General features: G+C 33.8%; 3 protein-coding genes and 1 non-coding gene across 4 annotated transcripts; 2 read left to right on the top strand and 2 right to left on the bottom strand.

The window, feature by feature from the left end:
* Nucleotides 1-2,046: 2,046 nt before the first annotated feature.
* Nucleotides 2,047-2,819, bottom strand: LOC110775996 (photosystem I reaction center subunit V, chloroplastic-like). Its single transcript, NM_001426323.1, has one exon. The coding sequence runs from the start codon at nucleotides 2,673-2,675 to the stop codon at nucleotides 2,172-2,174; it is 504 nt and encodes a 167-aa protein (NP_001413252.1). The 5' UTR covers nucleotides 2,676-2,819; the 3' UTR covers nucleotides 2,047-2,171.
* Nucleotides 2,820-2,930: 111 nt separating this feature from the next.
* TRNAW-CCA (transfer RNA tryptophan (anticodon CCA)) lies at nucleotides 2,931-3,002 on the top strand. The gene has a single exon. It is a non-coding gene; the product is annotated as a tRNA-Trp (tRNA).
* Nucleotides 3,003-5,934: 2,932 nt separating this feature from the next.
* On the bottom strand, nucleotides 5,935-8,988 carry LOC110775995 (adenosylhomocysteinase). The gene is made up of 3 exons (XM_021980581.2): nucleotides 8,623-8,988; nucleotides 7,473-7,907; nucleotides 5,935-6,982 (listed from the first exon to the last, which is right to left on the bottom strand). The coding sequence occupies exons 1-3, from the start codon at nucleotides 8,902-8,904 to the stop codon at nucleotides 6,236-6,238; spliced, it is 1,464 nt and encodes a 487-aa protein (XP_021836273.1). The 5' UTR covers nucleotides 8,905-8,988; the 3' UTR covers nucleotides 5,935-6,235.
* Nucleotides 8,989-10,132: 1,144 nt separating this feature from the next.
* Nucleotides 10,133-16,218, top strand: LOC130462645 (uncharacterized). The gene is made up of 13 exons (XM_056831367.1): nucleotides 10,133-10,624; nucleotides 10,712-10,744; nucleotides 10,918-10,977; nucleotides 11,129-11,188; nucleotides 12,455-12,511; nucleotides 13,135-13,191; nucleotides 13,599-14,431; nucleotides 14,521-14,637; nucleotides 14,731-14,838; nucleotides 15,131-15,358; nucleotides 15,439-15,463; nucleotides 15,594-15,688; nucleotides 15,773-16,218. The coding sequence occupies exons 1-13, from the start codon at nucleotides 10,566-10,568 to the stop codon at nucleotides 16,216-16,218; spliced, it is 2,178 nt and encodes a 725-aa protein (XP_056687345.1). The 5' UTR covers nucleotides 10,133-10,565.
* The last annotated feature ends 7,143 nt before the right edge of the window (nucleotides 16,219-23,361 follow it).

Raw genomic sequence — 23,361 nt, 5'->3', positions numbered from 1 at the left:
GTAATAATGATTTATGGGAAAGTGGGAAAAGTATGTGGAAGAGTGGGAAAAGTGTATATAAAATGGGAAAAGTGTATGTTCAAAAATAGAAAGTGGACACTTATAAGGGAATACTATTTTTGGAAAGTGGACACTTATTTAGTAACGGAGGGAGTACTATAAATAAAATACGGTCAAAGTGAATTATGTGAATAGTGAAAAAAATCAAATCGTTATTAGTATTCCGGAACGGAGGAAGTATAACAAGTGCAAAGTCCTTAATTAGATTGGTTTTTTTTTAGAAAGTCGTTTGCACCAGGTTGGATATCTGCTGCTTTTGCCACTCTGTTCGAATCCGGTTGTCGTGGATATATGATTCAACCTCATGCAACTACTTTCTACTTTCTACTTTTCCTCTCAACCCTTTTTAATAGAATGAGGTTAGATTTGTAGGAACTAAGACTGTAAAATCCGAAAAAGTTAATAAAATGTGGGCCGAATATTTGATGTAAATAAAGCTGTGACGTGTTACGAAACATTGTCTTAGAAGCAAAATTCGCCCCGACTATGGTGCAATCGGAAAAGGCGTTGCCCCCCAAGATTTTACACAGCGTCTCTCCAAAATGTGCACTCAACTAAGGAGAAACATGGACCGTTACGATTGTGGAGTGAGCTACGTAACTGACCGGCCTCATAAAGACTGGACCGTCAGCTACGACTTGGCCCATAAAGGAGGCCCCACCACACCGCGCACGTGCCACGAACACGAACCGGCCGGACGGGGGGCGGTGCCGCGCGTGGGGATTCCCCCTTCTAGCCCACAACACTTGGGGAAACATGGACCGTTACGATTGTGGAGTGAGCTACGTAACTGACCGGCCTCATAAAGACTGGACCGTCAGCTACGACTTGGCCCATAAAGGAGGCCCCACCACACCGCGCACGTGCCACGAACACGAACCGGCCGGACGGGCGGCGGCGCCGCGCGTGGGGATTCCCCCTTCTAGCCCACAACACTTGGGGAAACATGGACCGTTACGATTGTGGAGTGAGCTACGTAACTGACCGGCCTCATAAAGACTGGACCGTCAGCTACGACTTGGCCCATAAAGGAGGCCCCACCACACCGCGCACGTGCCACGAACACGAACCGGCCGGACGGGCGGCGGCGCCGCGCGTGGGGATTCCCCCTTCTAGCCCACAACACTTGGGGAAGTACTTCAAAGTATAAACATTACTTCCCTATATTTAAACAAAGGGAAAAGCTTGTTTTCTTTCCATGTGGGACAAAGTCATTTTCTTTAAATACTCCACTTGAAAAGCCTCCTTTTCATTTCTACCAATGTGGGACATTTTCACAATATGGTAATACTCTTTCTTTGCATTATTTCCAACAAGATCTGGCAATTCTTTCGCCTTTTTCTGGGCACCTAGATTTCCATTCCTTAAACAAGATTTAATTAGATTAATCATATACTAATACTATAACGTAATGATCCCACCTCAAAAGATGTACGTACATAGTTTTTATATGCTTAATATGTCAGTTAACTTTGTGCATCTTATTACGGCATACCACTAGCCTCCTACAAGTTACACGTCTGGTTGTCGGATTCTGGATCAACAACTCAAATTTCTCATTAAAATAACCCGTTGCGGAATTTGTACTGTTTAAACTAGACTCGATCTTACATAATTGGAATCAAACCTAACTCGAAAATTTCAGTATCGTTCATTTTATAATGATAAACAACTATGGTCTTGTTCTCTTCACCTAGTTTGTTCTGGTCAGATTTATCTAGTCTATGTATTGGCTTGGTCTGCTTGTTTCTTGTGACTATATATGTGAGTGTGTTTTTTTCTTTTCTAGTCTGGTCAGGTCCGATTTGGTCTGGTCTAATAAGCAATAAGAATAAGGTGAAGAGAATGGAGCCAACCCGATCCCCCAAACTCAAACCTGATTTGATAGGCTTACATATAGCAATCTTTTAAGGGACGGAGGGAGAACATAACAGAGATCATCGCGCTAAGGCTTACATGTAGGCAAGTAGCATTAAAAGCAAGTAATACAGAAGTGAATGCAATAATATTTGAGCAGAATCTGTTAATTACACAACAACTCAACATAATAATAATAATAATAATAATAATATAACAATTAAAAAAGAAACTAAAATCCGAAATATGATAATTTAAAAGAAGCTAGGGTCATAACCATTGCTAGCAGTAGCCAAGATATAATAAGCAACAATATGACCAATAGAACCCCAAGCAAGAACATCAACAATGTTAAACCCAACAGGATCATTAGACTTAAGAAGGCTCACATACTCCTTAGCACGAGTATCGCCCGCCTCAAAATGAGACATACCATTTTGTTCAGGCACCTGTTTGGCCATATTCTCCCTCTGGAAATTGAAGAACACAAACCTTCCTAAGAAAAGGGATAGCCCTGTACTCAGACTTATCACCAATGATGGGCTCAACTCTGCACGGCAAGTCATTGATCTTCTTGCAGAAGACATCGATAGACTGCTGCTGCTGTTGTTGCTGCTGATGTTTAGCTTCAGTGGGCGGAGGCCGGAAAAGGACTTGCATTTGAGCTGCTGATGCTGATGTTGCTGTTGCGGCTGCGGCTGCTTTGAGCTGCAGGGTGCTAGTAAAGTGCTGCTCAAAGATGCTGTTGCTGCTGCCATTTTTTTACGGATTTATTTTTTTGGATTTCAGAAACTATATGGTGTATTTTTGTTATATGATCATGTAAAAGAATGATCAAGTGATGTTGTCCACAGAACTGACAGACCAATCAGAACTTTTTGTGGGTGGAAATTTTGATTTTATTAGCTGACTTGGCATCTTTTTATTGGTTTGTTTTGGATTTAAGATTATATTGTAATATCCACTTTCTATATTGGTGTTAATTAGTTTTGGACAAAGGAGTTAACAAATGAGGATCCGTGGCGCAATGGTAGCGCGTCTGACTCCAGATCAGAAGGTTGCGTGTTCGATTCACGTCGGGTTCAATCCCGAACTCATTGGATCATATTTTTTTATTTTAATGTTTGGCATTGCATGTTTAACTAATTTTGTTTATAATTGATTGAAATTTTAATATATCACTATATTTTTATTTATAGTATTATTGACAACCAAAAATCAATACAATAAGGTTTGAACACAAGACCTCACGTTTGGAGAATAACTCTCACTACCATTTTAACCAACCACTAATTGTTGTTTATCCATGCAGATTAATTTATAAACGCATGTTAACATGAAGTCAAAAACAACTAAATCTTATGTTACCTTTTAATTTTTATGGAATATATTGGAATAAAAAATAGCAATTAAAATATTAGGAGAACAATGAATTAAACATGATATATATATCATATGTCTCATAAGCATCAACTACAGAAATGCCATGCATATATCTTATTAATTTGAATCACGTAGTTCCATTAGAAAATAAATTAAACAAATTATAAGATGATCTAACTGAAAAATTATTTGGCAAGATAAATGACGTAACGTACATGTGTAATTGATAAACTCAATAAATCTTTTCACTTTTATGGACTAAATGCATTTTGATCAAGTATTGAGTTGAAAAAGATTCTCGAATTTTAATTATTCAAAGTAGCAACCGGGGCATCGCCCGGGCCACACACTAGTTAGTTGATTATAGGTCGGTTTAGATAAACGCATCCTTATCCCTATAGTCATCTACGGAGTCTGTGGCGAAGCCACGTGGGTGCAAGGATTAAAAAAAATGAAAAAGAAAAATATAGCCCAGAGTTATAGGTTATAACAGGTATCTTAGGTGACACTAAAAAAACCACCTCCGCGCAAGACACCGGTTATAACTATAACTATGGCAGTGTTCGGCAAAAGTAGCGCTTGAGTAGCGGGTAGCACTGGATAGCGGTTGATATTGTAAAATAAAATAAAAGCTGAAATATTATTTAAAACTTTACTACGGAGTATAAGTTTGTCAAACACTACCCGCTACCTTAAACGATACTAATTTTAACGTTTGACAAAAGCTACCTAAACCGCTACCATGCCAAACACTTACAAATTTTACAAGTAACGTCTTGAATAGGTCAAAACGATACCCGCTACCTCAAACGCTACCGCCGAACACTTAATATGAATAGGGATGTTGTATTTGCATATGGGAAATTGTATTTGGTTTAAACACTAAATATGTAAGTGATCCCTTGACAGCAAACACAGTGAGCTGAATATTTTCCAGAAATATTATTTTGTTTTGATGATATTAGATTTGGTTTTGATTTTCATGCCCTACACAGTTCAACTTCCTTAATTGGCTTCTTGCTACGTTCATAATTCAAATCAAACAATATTAGTGAACAATGCAAAGAAAAACATCAAAGTCATAAGCAAGAAGCATAGTGTAGCACCTTGCTTTTATAAGCTTTTTTCACCACAGAAAATGGTCTACAACCTACAACACTAACCTAACTTTAATGGAGGGAAGTCCAAGCTTAAGTGGTAATATCCGACATGAGCTTCACCTTAAACATTCCAGTTGAAGCTCAACTCAATCTTTCACCTTATTGGAGAACTTACAAGAGTAAGACTTCCTGTATATTTTGAGAATCTGTCACCAACATTGCTACATAATCAACACTCAATTCCCAACTCAAGCGTCAAATCAATGCATTTGTGACTGCTTTGAATATGCATCAAGAAAAACAGAAGCTTTTTCAGATTCGAGGCATATGGACCTCAAAGACGTCAAATGGCTCATGATGAACCCTCTGCCTTCTGTGGAGATGACATGTAGCATCATTCAACAAGAGGAATCACACAGACAAGTGCTCAACAACTGTGAAAGAAGAACTTGATTCGCTTGCTATGTTTAGCAAAATACATGTACAGCATGTGATCAATAAGCCTGGTCATCTTGAATCAGGCAGAAATTGATAAACTGAGCTGCATACTAATGGACTTTACTACTTGATAAATAAGTGTTGAATGATGCTACAGTTTGAATGCCATGAGTATTGCAGAGCTCAGTTTGAACTACCAGAAAATGAGTAGAGCACTCAGATTTCAGGCGGGGCTATCTCTTAGTTTTTGGGGTTATTGTGTCCTACCAGCAGTCTATATCACAAACAGGCTACCTATTCCACTCACGGAAAACAAGAGTCCATATGAGGTACTGTCTTTATTTATTGGCTATCCTCAAACACAAAAGGGTTATAAAGTGTACAATCTCACTAACAACGTAACATTTGTAAGTAGAGATGTGAAATTTTATGAAGCTATATAGGATCTTAAACCCTAATACTCCTAAACTGGTTATTGATTCTAACATACAAAGCTCTGTATCACCTCATAGCAGATGGGTTGACACTGAAGATAACGCTCCTGATGTAAGTGGTCAGGAATTCAGTACTAGAAATATCACTCCAGTCAGAATTGTTTAAAGAGGCTATCAAGCACTCATAATGGGTTGATGCTATGACTGAAGAGTTGGATGCTCTTGAAATCAACAAGACATGGGAGATCACTGATCTTCCTAAAGAGAAAACAACAATTGGCTGTAAATGCTTGTACAGAACCAAGAATCATGCAAAATGGAACCCTAAGTCCAGACTTGCAGTTTTAGGAAATAATCAAAAACATCGAATTGATTATGACCAAACATTTGCTCTAGTAGCTAAGATAACCACTGTTAGATCTCTAATAGTCGTAGCATCAATTGAAGGATGGATAGTAAGATAACCATTGTTAGATCTCTAATAGTCGTAGCATCAATTGAAGGATGGATAGTACATCAGATGGATGTTAAAAATGCTTCTTCAGGGTGATTTGCAGGAAACAGTCTATAAGAAGATGCCTCCTGGATACCTAAGGGAAGGGCCCAGATTGAAAGTAAGACTTGAGGGGTAGCAAATAGCAATGCAGTGAAAACAAGCCCGATAAAGTCTCTGCAAACTTCTTAAGTTCTTATGAAAACGTAAACAAAACAATTTCTTTCGCTGAGTTTCGAACCCAGCAACCATCTAACACAAAATGAATGACATAGTTTGGTCTATTATAACCACTCTTCCAAGCATTCTTTTCTTGTCTAATTTGAACGCTAAATTATACATAAATGTTTTCTTTCAGAGACCAGAAACTGATGAATGCTTTTTTTTTCTTCTTCCGGAAGTAACTAACATCCTAAAAAACACAGCCCCTTCTGGGAAGAGATCCCATAAGCCAATCTCCAATTCCTTGCTCAATACCTGTAGTGAGCTGGCTTGTATGGACCCTCGACGGGCACGCTGATGTAGTCAGCCTGGTCCTTTGTAAGCTTAGTCAGCTTAGCACCAAGCTTGTTAAGATGAAGGGCAGCAACCTTCTCATCAAGGTGCTTTGGCAACACGTACACCTCCTTCTTGTATTTACCTGAATCCTTCTCATTCCACAACTCAAGCTGAGCAATAACTTGGTTGGTGAATGAGCAGGACATGACAAAACTGGGGTGACCAGTAGCACAACCCAAGTTCATCAAACGGCCCTCGGCCAAGATGATAACACCAGTTTTGGTCTCGGGGAAGACGAATCTGTCAGTTTGTGGCTTGATGGTGATCCTCTTGATACCTGGGTAGTTCTCAATTCCTGCCATGTCAATTTCATTGTCAAAGTGACCAATGTTGCAAACAATGGCATTGTTCTTCATCTTCCTCATGTCATCAACCATGATGATGTCCTTGTTACCGGTGGTGGTCACAAAGATGTCAGCTTCAGATACCACATCGGACAACGGCAAGATTTGGAAACCCTCCATAAGAGCTTGTAGAGCACAGATGGGATCAATCTCGGTCACGATCACACGAGCACCAGCAGCCTTCAAGGCAAGAGCACAACCCTTTCCAACATCTCCGTATCCACAGACAACACCAACCTTTCCGGCAATCATGACATCAGTGGCTCTCATCAAACCATCGGGAAGGGAGTGACGGCATCCGTACAAGTTGTCGAACTGTTAACAAACATCAAACAAGTTGTTGTAAGCACACCCATTTCAAATATCACAAGGTTCCATTGTTCATCATCTTAAATCCAAATCATATCCATAGACTTACCAAGCAACAACAAAAACAATTTCCACTAAACTAATGAGGTCAGAATATAAATCTAATGAGTGTCAACTGTCACACTAAACTAGAAGCATAACAACAACTTCCTCCAAAACTCTTACCAAGCAACAACAAAAACAATCTCTAAGTACTACTTCACATCTAAAAGTGCCAAGTTTAAGATCAAGAATTTTACCGAAAGTTGTTGTCAAACTCAAACTTGTAGAAGCAAATACTTGAGAACAGTTGTAAACCCACCAAAAGAAAAACATATGATGTTTTAAAATCAAATTTGCATCCAGCCAACCATGTAGTTTAATGTCTAAGTTCATCATCTTAAATAAAAAAGGTACCCATTTTCGAAAAATTCATGTATGGGAGTTAGAATTATACCTTGCTCTTGGTGACAGAGTCGTTAACATTGATGGCAGGGAACAACAAGGTGCCGTTCAATTGCATCTGGTAAAGCCTCTTAACTCCGGTGGTGGTCTCCTCAGAAACACCGACCAATCTTTCCTTCATCTTGTGGTACCTCTTGGGGTCAACCTTCAAGCTTTCCTTGATCAGACCCAATACAAGCTGGAATTCGACGTTGTCAGTGGAAGCTGGGTCAGGGATGGTGCCATTCTTCTCAAACTCCAACTCGGCCTTCACTCCCTCGTGGATCAACAACGTAGCATCACCACCGTCATCGACGATAAGGTCGGGGCCACCAGCGGCACCCCAGTCAAGGGCCCTCTCTGTGCACCACCAGTACTCTTGGAGGGTCTCCCCCTTCCAGGCGAAAACTGCGGCACTGTCCCTAGCAATAGCAGCGGCAGCATGGTCCTATATAATTAAGTGATTATAAAAACTCAATTAGTTAATCACCATTTTTGTTTTATAATCATGAATATAGATCCAATAATAACGCATCTGAATCACTGAATCAGTCTAACTGTTAGCCCAAAAATCATGGAAAGATCCGAATCTTATGCTCATATTTTAAATTATAAACTTCATAATCTGGAAAACATGATTTTTAAATTATAAACTTCATAATCTGGAAAACATGATTCTTAGTATTGGAAATGTGCAACTTCTAGCAGAATTACACGCCAAAATGCTGAGATCCAACAGATATAATCAATTATTATACTAATCTTAAACTTAAAATTTTAGTGAACAATCAACAACTTTACGCAAATCTCTGGGAGAAAAAAAAACACAGAGATCAGGAAATATGCGAATTGATCTTAACTCTACACATTTCAAAATGAAAATCATATAAATCCCAGCAACTCGATTAAATCATTTGAGTATTTACAACAATTTAATCATCCATTTTATCATTAATTAAAACCACGGCATTTAAATAATCAGAGCCATCATAAATAATCAATAAATACCAACCCGACAAACATCACGAGATCTGAGATCTTAAAACCCCCCATTTCTCAAATCATTATTCAAAATTATCACAAGATCTAATCAACAAAAACGGTAAACCCCATTTAAGATCTGAAATTATGAAATCGAGGGTAAGATCAGAAATGAATGAAACCTGGGTAGAGAAGATGTTGCAAGAACACCAACGAACTTCAGCACCAAGAGCAGTAAGAGTCTCAATAAGAACAGCAGTTTGAATAGTCATGTGAAGAGATCCAGTGATCTTAGCACCTTTAAATGGCTGAGAAGGGCCAAATTCAGTACGGCAAGACATGAGTCCAGGCATTTCAACCTCAGCAAGCTCAATTTCAAGCCTACCGAAATCAGCCTGGGACATGTCCTTGACCTTGTACTCCCGGCCAGAGGTGGTCTTCTCGACTGACAATGAAGTCGCCATTGTTGCTGAGGAGTGAGAAAACCGACCTTGAAGAGGGAAGTAGAAGGAAGAAAGAGGAGTAGAAGGAGAGGGTGTTGCGAGGAAAAATGGAGTGAGGGGTGGGGGTATAAATAGGGTTTCAAGGGGAGGCTTTTGACGGTCACGATTTTTTTTTTTAATTTGAATTCTACGTGTATATTTTGAGGGGTTGGTGATGCGAAAATCGATAGTAATTGGTGGAAATTAGTGGTGATGGAATTAGTAAAATTACATTTGGTTGCTTTCTATAGAATAGGTCCGAATAGCCCAACCCTTTTGGTAGGAGTAAAAATAGGAATACTAGTATGGTTCTAGACTACTAATAGTGATTACTCCTTCCATTTTTTTTTTTATCTTCCTGTTTCTATAAATGTCGTTTCTATTTGATTTTCTTGTTCCTATTTTTGGACATGACATTTTAGCATAAATTTCTCCACCATCCCTTATTTAATTCATTCACATTTCCCCATTCATCCACCCAACCCCACTTTTATGATTTTTTATTACTTTAATAAAAATATCTTTTCTCTCCTTTATTTATTTATTATTTTCTCTTACACTCAATCATTACTCTTACCCCCAATCATTACAAGATTCCATTTTCTTATTTTCTACCCCAAACATCAAATAGGAAGATCATTTAGGAATGGAGGGAGTACTAAAGATGGGCATTTGGTCGGGTTGATAAAAAGAACGGCCCGACACCAACACGAAGTGTTGGGTTGAACTCGGGTCACATGGTTTTTTAAAAGCATGATAAGATATGGCATCATCTAATCCGGCGGATAATCTTATAGTCTTGTTATATATGGCTTTGTGAAGCTTTTTTAAAAAAATTTGAATTGGTTATGTTCATCATCAAATCAGCACTTATTAGCTTGTTAGAGTAATCACTTATACACGTTATAGTCTTTAAACTAGTGTGTGGCCCGGACAATGTCCCGATTGCTACTTTGAATAATTAAAATTCGACATTCTTCTCAGCTCAATATTTGACCAAAATGCATGTAGTCCATTAAAGTGAAAAGATTAATTAAATTCATCAACTACACATGTGCATTACGTCATTTATCATGCCAAGTGATTTTTCAATTAGATCATCTCACAATTCGTCTAATTTATTTTCTAATGGAACTAAGTGCTTCAAATTAATAAATACCAAAATTAGATATATGCAGGGTAATATCCCTAATTGCTATACCCAGGTACAGCCAAGATGGCTGTACCCCCTGCCCAAAACGACGCGCAGCGTCGTTTGGGTAAAATACCCAGGTACAACCAACTTGGCTGTACCCCCTGCCATTGTTAGGCGCGTGGAACCCACGCGCGGGTAAGCAAATATTGTGGCACGTGATGGGAATAAATTTCGCGCAAGAATCGCCTATAAATACAAAAAAAAAAGAGGAAAATCATTTCGAAAACCTTTCAAATTCTCAGCACGCAAAAAATTTTCTCTCTCCTCTGCCCACTCTTCTACTTCGTTGTTTTCTCTCTCTTAAAACCGCCATTAAACTTCCTGCAACCACCTCAATCAACTTTCTCTCTCTTCAAACCGCTACTAATCTTCATTATTAAAGCTGAATTTCCACAAAATATCAAGAGAAGAAATCTGTGACTTCTTTTTACTGAAAAAAAAGAGAAAAATGGATGTTCGTGACGAAATTGACATGAACAAGCTTCAAAATCCACCGAAAAGCAAAAAGTAAGTAATTACAATTGATTCTGATGTTTCGATTTTATTTTCGAACTAAAATGAAATCTAATTTTGCTTATTTTCGTTCTATTTCAGAAAAACGAAGATGCCGAAAGAAAAAAAGGAAACGTATGTAATTTAATTTCAGATTTCGAACATGCAACTGTTTTATTACTTAAATATTTGTTTAATTCAGTTATTTTCAGTATTTTTCTTTATAATGTTCAAATAATTTTATTATAATGGTCAATTTTTTGGTTTATGATGTTAGCAAACCCTAACTTCTGATTTTTTGGCTATAGGACTGGAAGATCTAGTGAAGAGCAAAAAATCGGGAATGCAAAGCAACCAGACATGAAGGAGTAAGTTATTTTAAGTTTTCGTAGATAAATTCATTTTAATTTACATTTGTTCAATCAATTTTATGTTAATGTTCAATCGTTTTTAATTTAATGTTCATTTTCGTTGCGTGATGATTTAACCAAACCCTAACTATTGGTTTTTTGATCACAGAACTGGAAAATACGAAATTGAGAAGGAAATTGAAGCTGAAAAGCAAATAGACACATTCCAGTAAGTAATTTTTATGTTTTTGAATATCTATTTCTATTTAATTTGCGAATGTGCCGTTTTTGACATTTGATACAATACAAATACAAATTAATGATACATTGTTCATATTCATAGAGATTTAACAATAATCTTATTGATGATTAAAATTTGGATTGGGAATGTCAATTAATTTAAATATTATTATAATAATGTAAATGTGATGAACTTTTGTTGAGTTTTTCTAATCTTATGTTAGATGTTCAATTTATGTGTAAAATGTTCATATTGTTTAAGCTAGATATTCATTTTGGTCCACTGAGTTTTGTTCATTCCTCTGTAAAATAAATTAAGTCTTGAGAACTCATGATAACTATCTTATGCAAAATGTTCAATTGATTATAGCAGAATATTCAATATCTTTTTGGAAAATGATCATATATTCCAAACTGGATATCCTTTTTGGTCTACTGAGATTTTCTTTAGGAATACTGAATTATTTCGAATGTTATATATATAATTAAAATAATTTGAACATTTGTTCATTCATATGTCCAAAAACTAAATCCAGAAATCATGGTAACTGTCTGTCTCCAAAATGTTCAATATATTTTGATAAAATATTCATTTTCTTTTTATAAAATATTCAATATATTTTGATAGTTCATTTTCTTTTTATAAAATGTTCAATTTTTTTTCTGGAATATATTTTGTTACGGAGTTTTGTTTTGGAATATACTATGAATTATTTCTAGTATTATATTCATAATGGAAATGTTCTTTGTACTAATATTCAATTTTTCTACAGTAAAATTTTAAATCTACACTCATCTGCGAAAAATGTTCAATTTATTTTGCTAAAATATTCAATTCTTTTTAATAAAATGTTCGTTTACTCTGATATACTAAGTTTGGTTTAGAAATCTTCAATTATTTCAACTACTATATTCATAATTTCAATGTTTGAACTTTTGTTCATTTCTTCAGTCCTTTTTATTATTAAAACTCATGATAACTGTTTTTATGTTAAATGTTCATTTTGTTTTCATAAAATATTCATTTCTTCAAACTGAATTTTGCTCTGGACACTCATTAGTTATACATTTATAAAATCTAGAGAACAACCACAAAGGTTAATACTCAAATTTAAGCGAAGACCAACTAAATCCCAGCCAGAGGTTCATAAAGTATTAAGGTATAAGATAATATCAATTTTTTATTAAATTTGAATTATTTTTAATATTATATAATATAATGTGTGCATTAACATCATATTAATAAAAAATACAGTGAAGGAGATGGGAAGGCATGTACAACTTCTGAGACAGAAGTTCAAAAACCATTGAGGTATAATATAATGTCCATTTTTTTACTACATTATGCATGTAATATAAATGTTATTTTTCTTAAAGTTATTTGTTCAATTGTGTATGGCTTAATATTCATTCATACATTGAAAGTTTATCTCATCTGCGTTTATGAATTATGTTCAAAAAATTTCCTCCTTGTGTTCAAAGTTTTTATGAATTATGATCAAAAAATTTACTTATTATGTTTAAAGCTTCTCCTATATGTTCAAAGCTTTTCTCCATTGTTCGTTCAAATTTTTTAACCTTTATGTTCAAAGTTTTTAGTCATATGTTCAAAGCCTTTCTTTCTGTTTATATCTCAGTCAAACTATTTGGTTATATGTTCAAAGCTTTTCTCCATTTTGTTCAAAGTTTTTAACCTTTATGTTCAAAGTTTTTAGTCAAATGTTCAAATTTACCTATTATGTTTAAAACTTTTCTCCATTTTGTTCAAAGTTTATTACCTTTATGTTCAAAGTTTTTACCCTAATGTTCAAGTTTTTAGTCATGGGTTCAAATTTCACAGTATAATATAATGTCCATTTTTAGCTTTTTAAATAATTTTTTATTAATTTTATATAAAATGACTTGTACGTTTACACCTTACTATTCAAATTACAGTGAAGGAGATAAGAAATCTTCATCAAAATCACAGCCTGAAGTTCAAAAAACATCAAGGTAAAAATTAATATGAATTTTCAATTTAGTTGAATCGTTCATAATTTTTATATAAAATAGCATGTATATTAAAAATATATTATTCAAATAACAGTGAAATAGATCAAGAAGAGTCTTCAAAATATTTGGTACAAAGAAAGATTGCTACAAAAAATATGTAGAATTTGGCATTTTTTTACAATTCATTTTCTTCTGCATATTTGTTCATAATGGTTTCATTGTTTGTTCATTCATTTGGAATTGTTTGTTCTTTATTTTTTATGGTTTATTCTTTATTATTGAAAAACTCTTTCTTTCTTCTTTATTTGTAACTTTATATATAAATGATATTTTTCATACGTTTTCATATATATGATCACACATTTGTCGTTTTAATTTATTGAATTTTTTTGTTCTTTGTTTATCAGGGGCAACAACTTACTGAAACAACTTTTAGCAAAGAGCATAAAGCAGAACAACAAAAAAAAGGCTGCACAAATGGTAGCTGCAGCTGCTGCTGCTGCAATGGCCAGCAAAGAAGCTGACAAAAAGATAGATACAGCTGCCGTTGCAGCACAAATAGAAGCTGAGAAAATGGCACCTGCAGCTGATGCAGAAGACAAAAGAGTCGCTCAGAAAAAGGCGTATGCAGCTGAGAAAGAAGCCAAAAGAGTGGCTGAGGAAAAGGCATCTGCAGCTGATGCAGAAGCGAAAAAACTGGATGAGGAGAAGGCATCTGCAGGTGATGCCCAAAGAGAAGCTGAGCTGAAAGAAGCTGAAAACAAGAGGATCGAGGCTAATAAGAAGAAGGAAGAAGAAGATAAAGCTGAAGCAATGAAGAAGGATTTAGAGGAAAGAAAGAAAGAATATGAAGAAAAAATGAGCCAGCTTATGGCTAAAAACAACAAAGAGTTGATAGAGGAAGCGGAAAGGAAAGAAGCTGAGAGAAAGAAAAGAGAAGATGAGAGAAAGAAAAAAGAAGACGATGATGCCACAAAAGCAATTGCCATGGTGGTTGAAAATGTAAATGCTTCAGAGAGTGAAGCTCAAACCATTGGTGGTAAAGGCACAAAAAGAGGAAAGAAGACACCAGCTACCAAGAAGAACACCATTCTAAGTATTACTATGGATGAAGAACTACAAAAGAAGTTGCACAACATATCAGATTCATACAATCCGAGAAGAAGTACAAGATCAATAGTGAAAGTGCAACAAAATGTTTGTGCTGAAGTAGTTAGCAAAGAAGAATTTGAAGGCAAATGTAACTATTTACATTGTTCAATCTTATTTCAATAAATATTCAAAATATATTATTATGTAAGTTGTACTTAGTATTTGTTAATAATGTAGATGTTTCTGGAGTTACTTCCAAAGTAACAAATACTCCAAAGAAAAGGAAAGCGGCTGAGAAAGAAGATGAGGATGAGCCTTTGGATGTTGAGATAATAAAAATAAAAAAACAAAAAGGTAAACATATTTACAAAAAAACATTGTTAAAAAATAATCTAAGATAATTGATAAAATGTTAATATGTTAAATACATTGTAATTTTTTTTACAGGAGTTGAAAAAAAAGCACCTGTTAAGGGAAGAATTCTTCCTCTTAGGAGTGCATTGAAAAGAAATAAGAAAAATGATATTGAAGAAGTGAAAGAAGAACAGAAAACAGGTATTACATTTAACATTGTTCAAAGTTTTTTCAAGGAACGTTCATTTGGTTATCATAAAATGTTATTTTTGTTTGGATAAAAATTCTTTCTGTTTTTATCTCACAGTTATTCAAACTATTTGGTTATATGTTCAAAGTTTTTCTCCATCATGTTCAAAAGTTTTCTATATTAAGTTCAAAGTTTTCTCCATTATGTTCCAAGTTTATTATCTTATGTTCAAAGCTTTACTATTTCGTTCAAAGTTTTTGGGTAATATGTTCAAACATTTTTACTATTTTGTTCTGTTCACAGAACTTGCAAAAGTCAATGTTAAAGGGAAAAGGAAAATGAAAAAAAGAAAGGAAGAAGAAGAAGAGGTTCAAGAAGAAGAGGAGTTAGAGGGAAATGATGAAGAAGAGCAAGAAGAGGAGGAAGAACAAAATGAGGAAGAAGAGGAAGAAGAGGAAGAAGATGAGGAAGATGAGGAAGATGAAGAATGGGAAGAAGAAGAAGAAAAAGAACAAAACAAGATGCCAAAAGGTATATTTAGTATACTAAAATATTAAACATTGTATTACATGTTTATCAAAACTTCTTAACTGTATGTTCTTCTCCAACAGAGAAAACCGTACCGGTGAAAGATAGGTTGGTTCAGTTTGAAAAACAAAGACAAAAAATAGGTAAAATTAAAATTTATTTGTTCTCCATAAAATTAAAAATTCTACAATTGTTATTAAAACTTACTTATATGTGTTCCTTTTCCAGCATAAAAAAGAACAGCAGCAAAAGCAAACCTACCTGCTGAAAGAAAAACAAAAAGGAAAATAACTGATGAAGAATATGAAGTGAAGGAAGAAAATATAGAAAAAGGTAAAATAAAAATACTTGAATGAATCTATGTAATTTATTTTTATTCTTATTATTCCTGCATTAATTTTTGGTTTTGTTAATCAGCTTTAATTGTGGAACGGGAGGTTTCCCCTTTGGCGATGATTACCAAAGAAGTTCCTGCAAAAAAGAAACCAAAGAAATCAATTGCTGTTTACAAGGAAAAAGTAGCAGAAGAAGAGGAAGAAAAAACTGGAGTTAGAGGAGGACATGGAAAATTCATCACTTTCATTTCCATGATGAATGAACAGAAGAAGGAGGCCGTTCGGAATATCGGTCTAGGAGCATTGCTAGATTTCCAGCTACCTACTTCATCCCAACAATTTGTTACATGGCTATGTAACAACTTTGAGGAAAACAGCCAATATCTTTATCTGCCGAAGAATGAGAAAATCCTGATAGAATTTGAGGACGTGAAAAAGATATATGGCCTTCCTAGCGGTGAAGTAGACATAGTTGAGGCAAAGTCTGACAAGGCTAGTGAAGAGTTTTCTGCATTCATGGCAAGGTAAATGATCTTAAATCTATACTTATATTTTCAATATATTATAGACTTCAAAAATCTAACTGCATTATGCATGTACTACAAATGTTCTTTTTCTTAAAGTTATTTGTTCAATTGTGTATGGCTTAATATACATTCAGAATTTGAAAGTTTTACTACAATTATAATGAGAAAAAGTTTTTTCTGTGTTTCTCATAGAATTATTCATAGTTTTTCCTTCTTATGTTCAAAGTTTTTATCAATTATGTTCAAAAAATTTCCCTAATATGTTTAAAGCTTCTCCAATATGTTCAAACCTTTTCTCCATTATGTTCAAAGTTTTTTTCCTTTATGTTCAAAGTTTTTAGTCTTATGTTCAAAATGTTTTCCTTAATTAAATTTTGTTCATTAACAAAAACAGATGGAAGAAGACAGTAATACATGAAAAGTGGAATCCTAAATAAATTTTGTTCATATTTAATTAAATTTTGTTTTTCTTAATTAAATTTTGTTCATATGTCTATGCTTGTTCTTTTTCTATAACCCTGATTCATATAATTGTTCATAATTGTTCATAGTTGTTGTTGAGTTTGTTCTTTCTTTTTATATTGGTTGTTCTTTCTGTTTGGGAATGTTTATCTTAATTAAATTTTGCTCATTTAAAAAAACAGTTGGAAAAAGATCTTTATAGATTCAAAGTGGAATCCTAATGGGAATAAGGTCCCATCAGTTCAGAAAATTTTAAAGTACTACAGTCGAGAAGACCAAATTGAGGCTGGACCGGATGCAAATTTCATTACAAGCTTCTTGGTGGTCACTGTCAACACGTTGATCAAGAGCACGTTGTCAAACCAAGCATACTTCAAATTTTTGTTCTCAATGATGAATCATGAGCAAATCCGGAACTTGAATTGGTGCAAGTATGTGTGGGAGGCACTGCTCTCAACTACTGCACAGTATAAGAAAAACCTGAAACAAAAGGACAAAGCAACATTTTTCACAGGACCATTGCCGTTATTGACGGTATAACTTCATTTACACCTTCTAAATTGATGATTTTAATGTACTTGATCAATCTTAGGGATTTTCTAACACTTATACTTTGTATGTCAGATTTTCTATTTTGACAGAGTTCAAAGAATGAACTTTTTTCCTCCAAGACGAATTCCACTTGTGTCCTGCTGGACAAAGGAAATAGGACACAAACGGAATAAATTGGAGGAAAGTGGCTTTGGATTGGGGAAGGTGTTACCCAAAATCAATATTGAAGAAAAACAAACTCGCAAGGTATTACTAAATAAATCAAATTCTAATAGATTAAATTTAATTCTTCTGCCAAATATAAATATGGGTAATATTAATTTTATGTTCCTTCCTTTAATATGTTAAATAATATTTTTAGAACATATATAAATAAATGCTCATAACCCTTTGCTTAAATGTTCTTTATTTTTGCATATAATGTTCATACCTCTCTAAGACATATCATAACATAACATAATAAAGAATTAGTGCAATATATAAAGATAAAATGTTCAAACTTCTTTAGTTATTTATTCAAACTGTATCAATAAATGATAAAAAATAAGTGTTCAAGCCTATTTATTTATATATTGTATATGTGCACAAGTGTCATTCAGTATATATAGTTGTTCATACTTTTACTTTTAAATGTTCAAACTGAAACACCTAAAAGTTTACTATTCCCTAATATATGTCAATGGGTTTTAAAACACAGGAGTTTATGGATGAGTTTGTCGGTAATTCAAGCTGTTGGTGACAATTTGTCAAAGCTTTCTGATTCACTGAAGAAGGCGCAAGAATTCTTCCCAGGAAATGAGTTGGTATCTAAAGTGGAAGAGTTCTTGTCAAAAATGGCAAAAGAACCATCATTAAGCCAAGATGAGTGGTCTGATGACTTCATTAAGGCTCTGTTGGAAAAAGAAACAGAGTTGTTGGATGCAATTGAGCTGGAGAAAAACAAAGCAAAAAAGGATAAGCAGAGATATGAGTATGATATCAAGAATGCATTCGACTTGGGACTTTCACCATCACCGATAATAGATGATGACAAGTTGAAACGTGAGAAAGCTGGTACATCCACCTCTACGCCAAGTTTGTCACTTGAAGAAATAGATGAATCTTTGGCTTCTGCTATGCTGAATCTAAAACAAAGAAGGGAGGAAGAGAAAAAAGAAAATGAAATTGCAAAAGCTAAGAAAATGATGCAAGCAGAATCAGAAGTGAGTGAACCAGCTTCAGAAAAACCAAAAACAACAGTGGAGGAGATTGTTGTACAAGAAGAGAAGATTGTGAGCTCGGATGAAGCTACAGTGGAGCCTGAGTTGCATGTATCAGAAATGATGCCTGTAACTAATGTAATTGAAGAGGAGCCTGCACCAGAAGTGAGAAATGAAGAGGATTCTGCACCACAAGTGATTGAGAAGAAGGTTACACCAGATGGGGTCGAGGAGCAGCCTGCAAAAAATAAGACAAATGAAAGTGCTGAACCACAAGTGCTTGAGAACACGGTTGCACAACAAATGGTTGAGGAGCCAGCAGAACCTCATACTCCTACACAGTCGCAGGTGCAACAACCAGTGGAAGCTGAACTATCTGTTGGTGCAGAACAATCTTCTCTTCCTTCACCAAAAACTCCATTGAATGAAGTCTCAATATCAACATTAATTTCAAGCACAAAAACAGATTTGAAATTGGACGAAATTTTTGAAGACAAAGGAGAAAAAGAAGATGAAGGAGAAGGGTAAATTTTAACTGTATTAAAACTGAATTAGTATTTGTGAAACTTTGGTTATATTATGAAAACTATTTTAAAGACATAATAATGTTTTGGTTATTTAAAATGTCATAATAATATGTCATACTCTTCTAGTTTTTGTTCTATCTTTTTCAAACCTGTTAAATTTTTTTGGATCATTCTTTTTGAATGTTATGTTCTTTCTTTTTGTACCTTTTGTTCATTCTTTTTACTTTATATGTTCATACTCTTAATCTTATATGTTCATACTCTTAATCTTATATGTTCATTTTATAATTATGTTGATTTTTTGTTAAATTTTTGGTACTCTTAATCTTATATGTTCATATTATTAATCTTATATGTTCAATTTATAATTATGTTGATTTTTTGTTAAATTTTTTGTATATACAGAAATGAGAAAGGTGACAAAGGAAAAAGACCTCAAAGGATTCACAAACTACCGGCTGCATTCTCTTCTCCATATTTGGTCAAGTATCGAGACTTGTTCAAAAATCTGGACACAATGCATCAAAGCCTAGCAGATTATGTCTTAAGTGGTCAGGACAACAGGTATTTTCTTTAATTTCACGTAAAAATAATTTAAAATTTAAATTCTTATACTTCCTCCTAATTTACTTCCTGTTTGTAGTGAGGTTCTTTATTTTGATGGATACAACTACATCAATAGAGAGGACATGAAAACACTGGTTGATGAAGCGGAAGTGGTTGACTGTGTGATTGATTCATGGTCAAAGTATCTAAATGCAAAGGGCCATAAAGATAAACTCTTCCTTTCAACAGTTCCATATGTAAGTATAATAATTGATGTTATTTAAAATGTTCATTTTGTTTATATAAAATGATCAATTTTCTTAAAAAGAATGTTCAATATTAAAACAAGTAATGTTTAATATATTTAAATAGAATGTTCATAATTACAATACATAATGTTCAAAATTTTGAAATACAATATTCATTATTGAAATAATTAATGTTCTACAAAATTAAGATAAAAATTACAAATGATTAAATTGAAATTTTCATTATCATTGTAACTAATTTTACATATATTTATAATTGAATGTTGATTATGTTTAAATGCAGCATATTATGTGCACAAACAAGGTGTGTCCAGCAGGATCCTCCTACGAAAAAAGGCTTGAGGATTTTAACATAAGGGTTAACGAAGAACTGGTTAACTATAATTTCAAAAACATTCATCAATTTAAACAAGTAAACCTATATAACTATTAACCCATTCTTCAAACTTTAATGTTCATTTTAATGTATGTAATTTGTTCATTGTTTTTAAGTTAAATAATTACCTCTTTTTCAGATATTCATCCCTGTTCTTGCTGCAAAACACTTCTATCTCCTAGTCATCAACCATTACAATGCAACTGTGGATGTAATTGACAACAGGCCTCTACCAAGAAATGTAAAATTTGAGGATAAATATGAGGGACACCCAGAAGTTGTGGTAAGAAATAAATCATTCATAAAATGTATATTTGAAACATCGTAGATAATTATCTTACATTTATGAACATAAATTCCAGTTGGATGCTTTTGCAAAATATATGGGCACATTTGGTTATGAGGTAGAACCAATGCAAAAGTATGAAATGAATTTGGTCAAGATGAAATGGAGAAGCATGAAAGACTATACAAACTGCGGTGTGTATGTCATGAAGCACATGGAGACCTATACTGGTGATCCAGAACATGAATGGATATGTGACTTGAAGGCAAATGATGTAAGTTGAATTTTGTTCATTCTTCTTTTGTATTTTGTTCATTCTTCTTTTGTATTTTGTTCATTTATTTTTATTGTTTTGGTCTTTTCTGTTTTATTGTTCTGCCTGTTGAATTTCTTTTATATTCCTCAAATTTATAATTTAATATTTGGATTTTATAAAACATTTTTTATTTTTTTATTTTTATTTTTGATATACAGACAAATCAAATAAGGAAGCTTCGTGTCACTTTCTGTGGTCTCCTAATGCTTTCAAAGCAAAATGAAATGCATGAGTCAAACATAAATGAAGCATGGAGGAGTTAATGAAAAATTAAGCAGATAGTATTTCAAGGTTAACAAACAATAGATAGATTTTTAGTACAATGTAAAGACAATATTTTGGTATTTTGGTGGTTTGTTCAAAAACATATAACTTGGTGTTCATTTCTTTTATGTTTAATATTCAGTTTCCTTTGCTGTAGAAAATCCAATGCACAAACAAATACTCCAAATCAATAATGCATACAAAATAAATGTTTTTTAACTGCTTGATTTATGAAAGTTACATATAATGATTAATATCGTTAAACAATGTTCATTGTAAAAATAGGTAATAATCAATATGATTCATACAACGTTCAATTATTAAATTACTGATAATTATTGTATTTCAATAAAATGTTCATTATTAAAATACTTAATGCTCAAAATTTTCATATAGAATATTCACTTTGAAATACGTATTGTTCAAAACCTTTAAAGAAAACACATTGACAAATACGTATTGTTCAAAATCAAGTGAACAAAAGTAGATAATGTTGAATATATTTGACTAAAATGTTCATAAACTTCAGAAGGATGCCTTAAAAAAAAAAAAAAAATTCAAACATAAAATATTATGAAAAAAGGTGATGTTCAAAATGTTTGACCTCAATGTTCATTCTATTAAAACTAAATGATCAAACAGAAAAAGAGCACGTACTACTTGAACTCAATGTTCATTCTATTAAAACTATATGTTCAAAATTTTTGAACTCAATGTTCATTCTATTAAAACTAAATGTTCAACTCAATAATCAACAGTTACTAAATCCTTGACTTTTAATGGCTTCTTCAGCAGCCATTGATTCATCAAAAAGAGCTAAGAAAGCATCATACTTAAATTTCAAATAAGCTTGATCATTAGCAGATTGATGAGATCCTTTAGTACCCAACGGAGGTTTAGTAACCAATGAAACTTGAGGTCCTTGAACCTTAGATCCAACTTGAGTAATTTTTTCAGCCTGAATAGATCCGTGAACTGTAGGTACTACTTGAATAATTTCTGAAGCATGAATAGGTCCTTGAACTTTAGCTTCAGTACAAGATGGAGCTTTAGTAACAGATGAAACTTTAGTAAGCATCGGTGTTGGTGAAAGTCCCAAGTCAAATGCACTCTTGATATTATACTCAAATCTCTGCTGATCCTTTTTTGCTTTAGTGGCTGATGTTCCTTTAGTAGCCAATGGTGCTTTATTAACCGATGGTGCTTTAGTAGCCGATGGTGCTTTATTAACCGATGGTGCTTTAGTAGCCGATGTTGCTTTAGTAGCCGATGGTGCTTTAGTAGCCGATGGTGCTTTAGTAGCCAATGGTGCTTTAACTTTTGTACATGCATCGGTTTTAGTACTTCCATGAACATATGAATCATTTGATGTTTCATTTGTTGAATTGTTTTCCTAAAATTGACACAAAATGTAAAGACATTCAAAAACAGAAATTTAAATATTCACTTTAAAGAATTAAATATTAATATCTACCTTGTCCGATGATTCTACATTTTTATCAACAGCAGCACCTCTTCTAAAATATTTTGGAGGTGGCTTCGGAAAAGAAGCATCAACCTGAAATAATATAGTGATCATTTATCAAGTAAATGTTACTATATTTATAACTAAATGTTCAAACTTCGCAAGAAAAAAAACCTGAAATAGTGATGGATCTAGTACAACTAGATCAGATGAGTCATTAAGAGAATTAGAAAAAATCACAGGAGCACCAACTTCATCCAACTCCTGCAAAAACCAAGCAAAAAAAAAAAACAAAAATGTTCAATTAGTTATAAGCAAATGATCAGTTTATAAAACATATATGTTCAATATTAATAAATATTTACCATGACTGCAAATTGAGCCTTAAACCTTGTTGCATCTGTAAATTTTGCTTTCCTCCTCCTCCAATTCCCTTTAGCTTTATTGTAGATTTTCTCAACTGTACCCTTCAATCTGTCATTCCTCTCACCTTTTTTCCTTAAATTCTGTGGGTTTTTTACTAACGACACAAAGATATCTTCACCCTCTTTAGGATCAGAAAAATCAATAGTACCCCTAATACTCTCCACTTTTTCTTTTAAAAGACCAAAGGCAGAATCAACCTCAGCCCTAGCTTGAAGAGAATCTTGACTAGACATAACAAGCTTAACAAAATTCCTAAGGGCCTGTGCCCTCCAAACAGAAGCCGCAACTATATTAGACTTTTCACCATCATCTTCAACCAAATGACTGCACATAGCCGCTTTTGTCCACCTCTTCAATATATAAAGATTGGGAATCTCTGGGACACAATGCACATGATAAACACGAAGCGCATGAGAACATAAAAAACCCATTTCAGTAAAGTACTGACAAGTACAA

This window comes from Spinacia oleracea, chromosome 1 (assembly GCF_020520425.1).
Source record: "Spinacia oleracea cultivar Varoflay chromosome 1, BTI_SOV_V1, whole genome shotgun sequence".
Taxonomy (NCBI): domain Eukaryota; kingdom Viridiplantae; phylum Streptophyta; class Magnoliopsida; order Caryophyllales; family Amaranthaceae; genus Spinacia; species Spinacia oleracea.
Note: the sequence above shows the minus strand (reverse complement) of the source record. Positions and strands in the feature narration are given on the sequence as shown.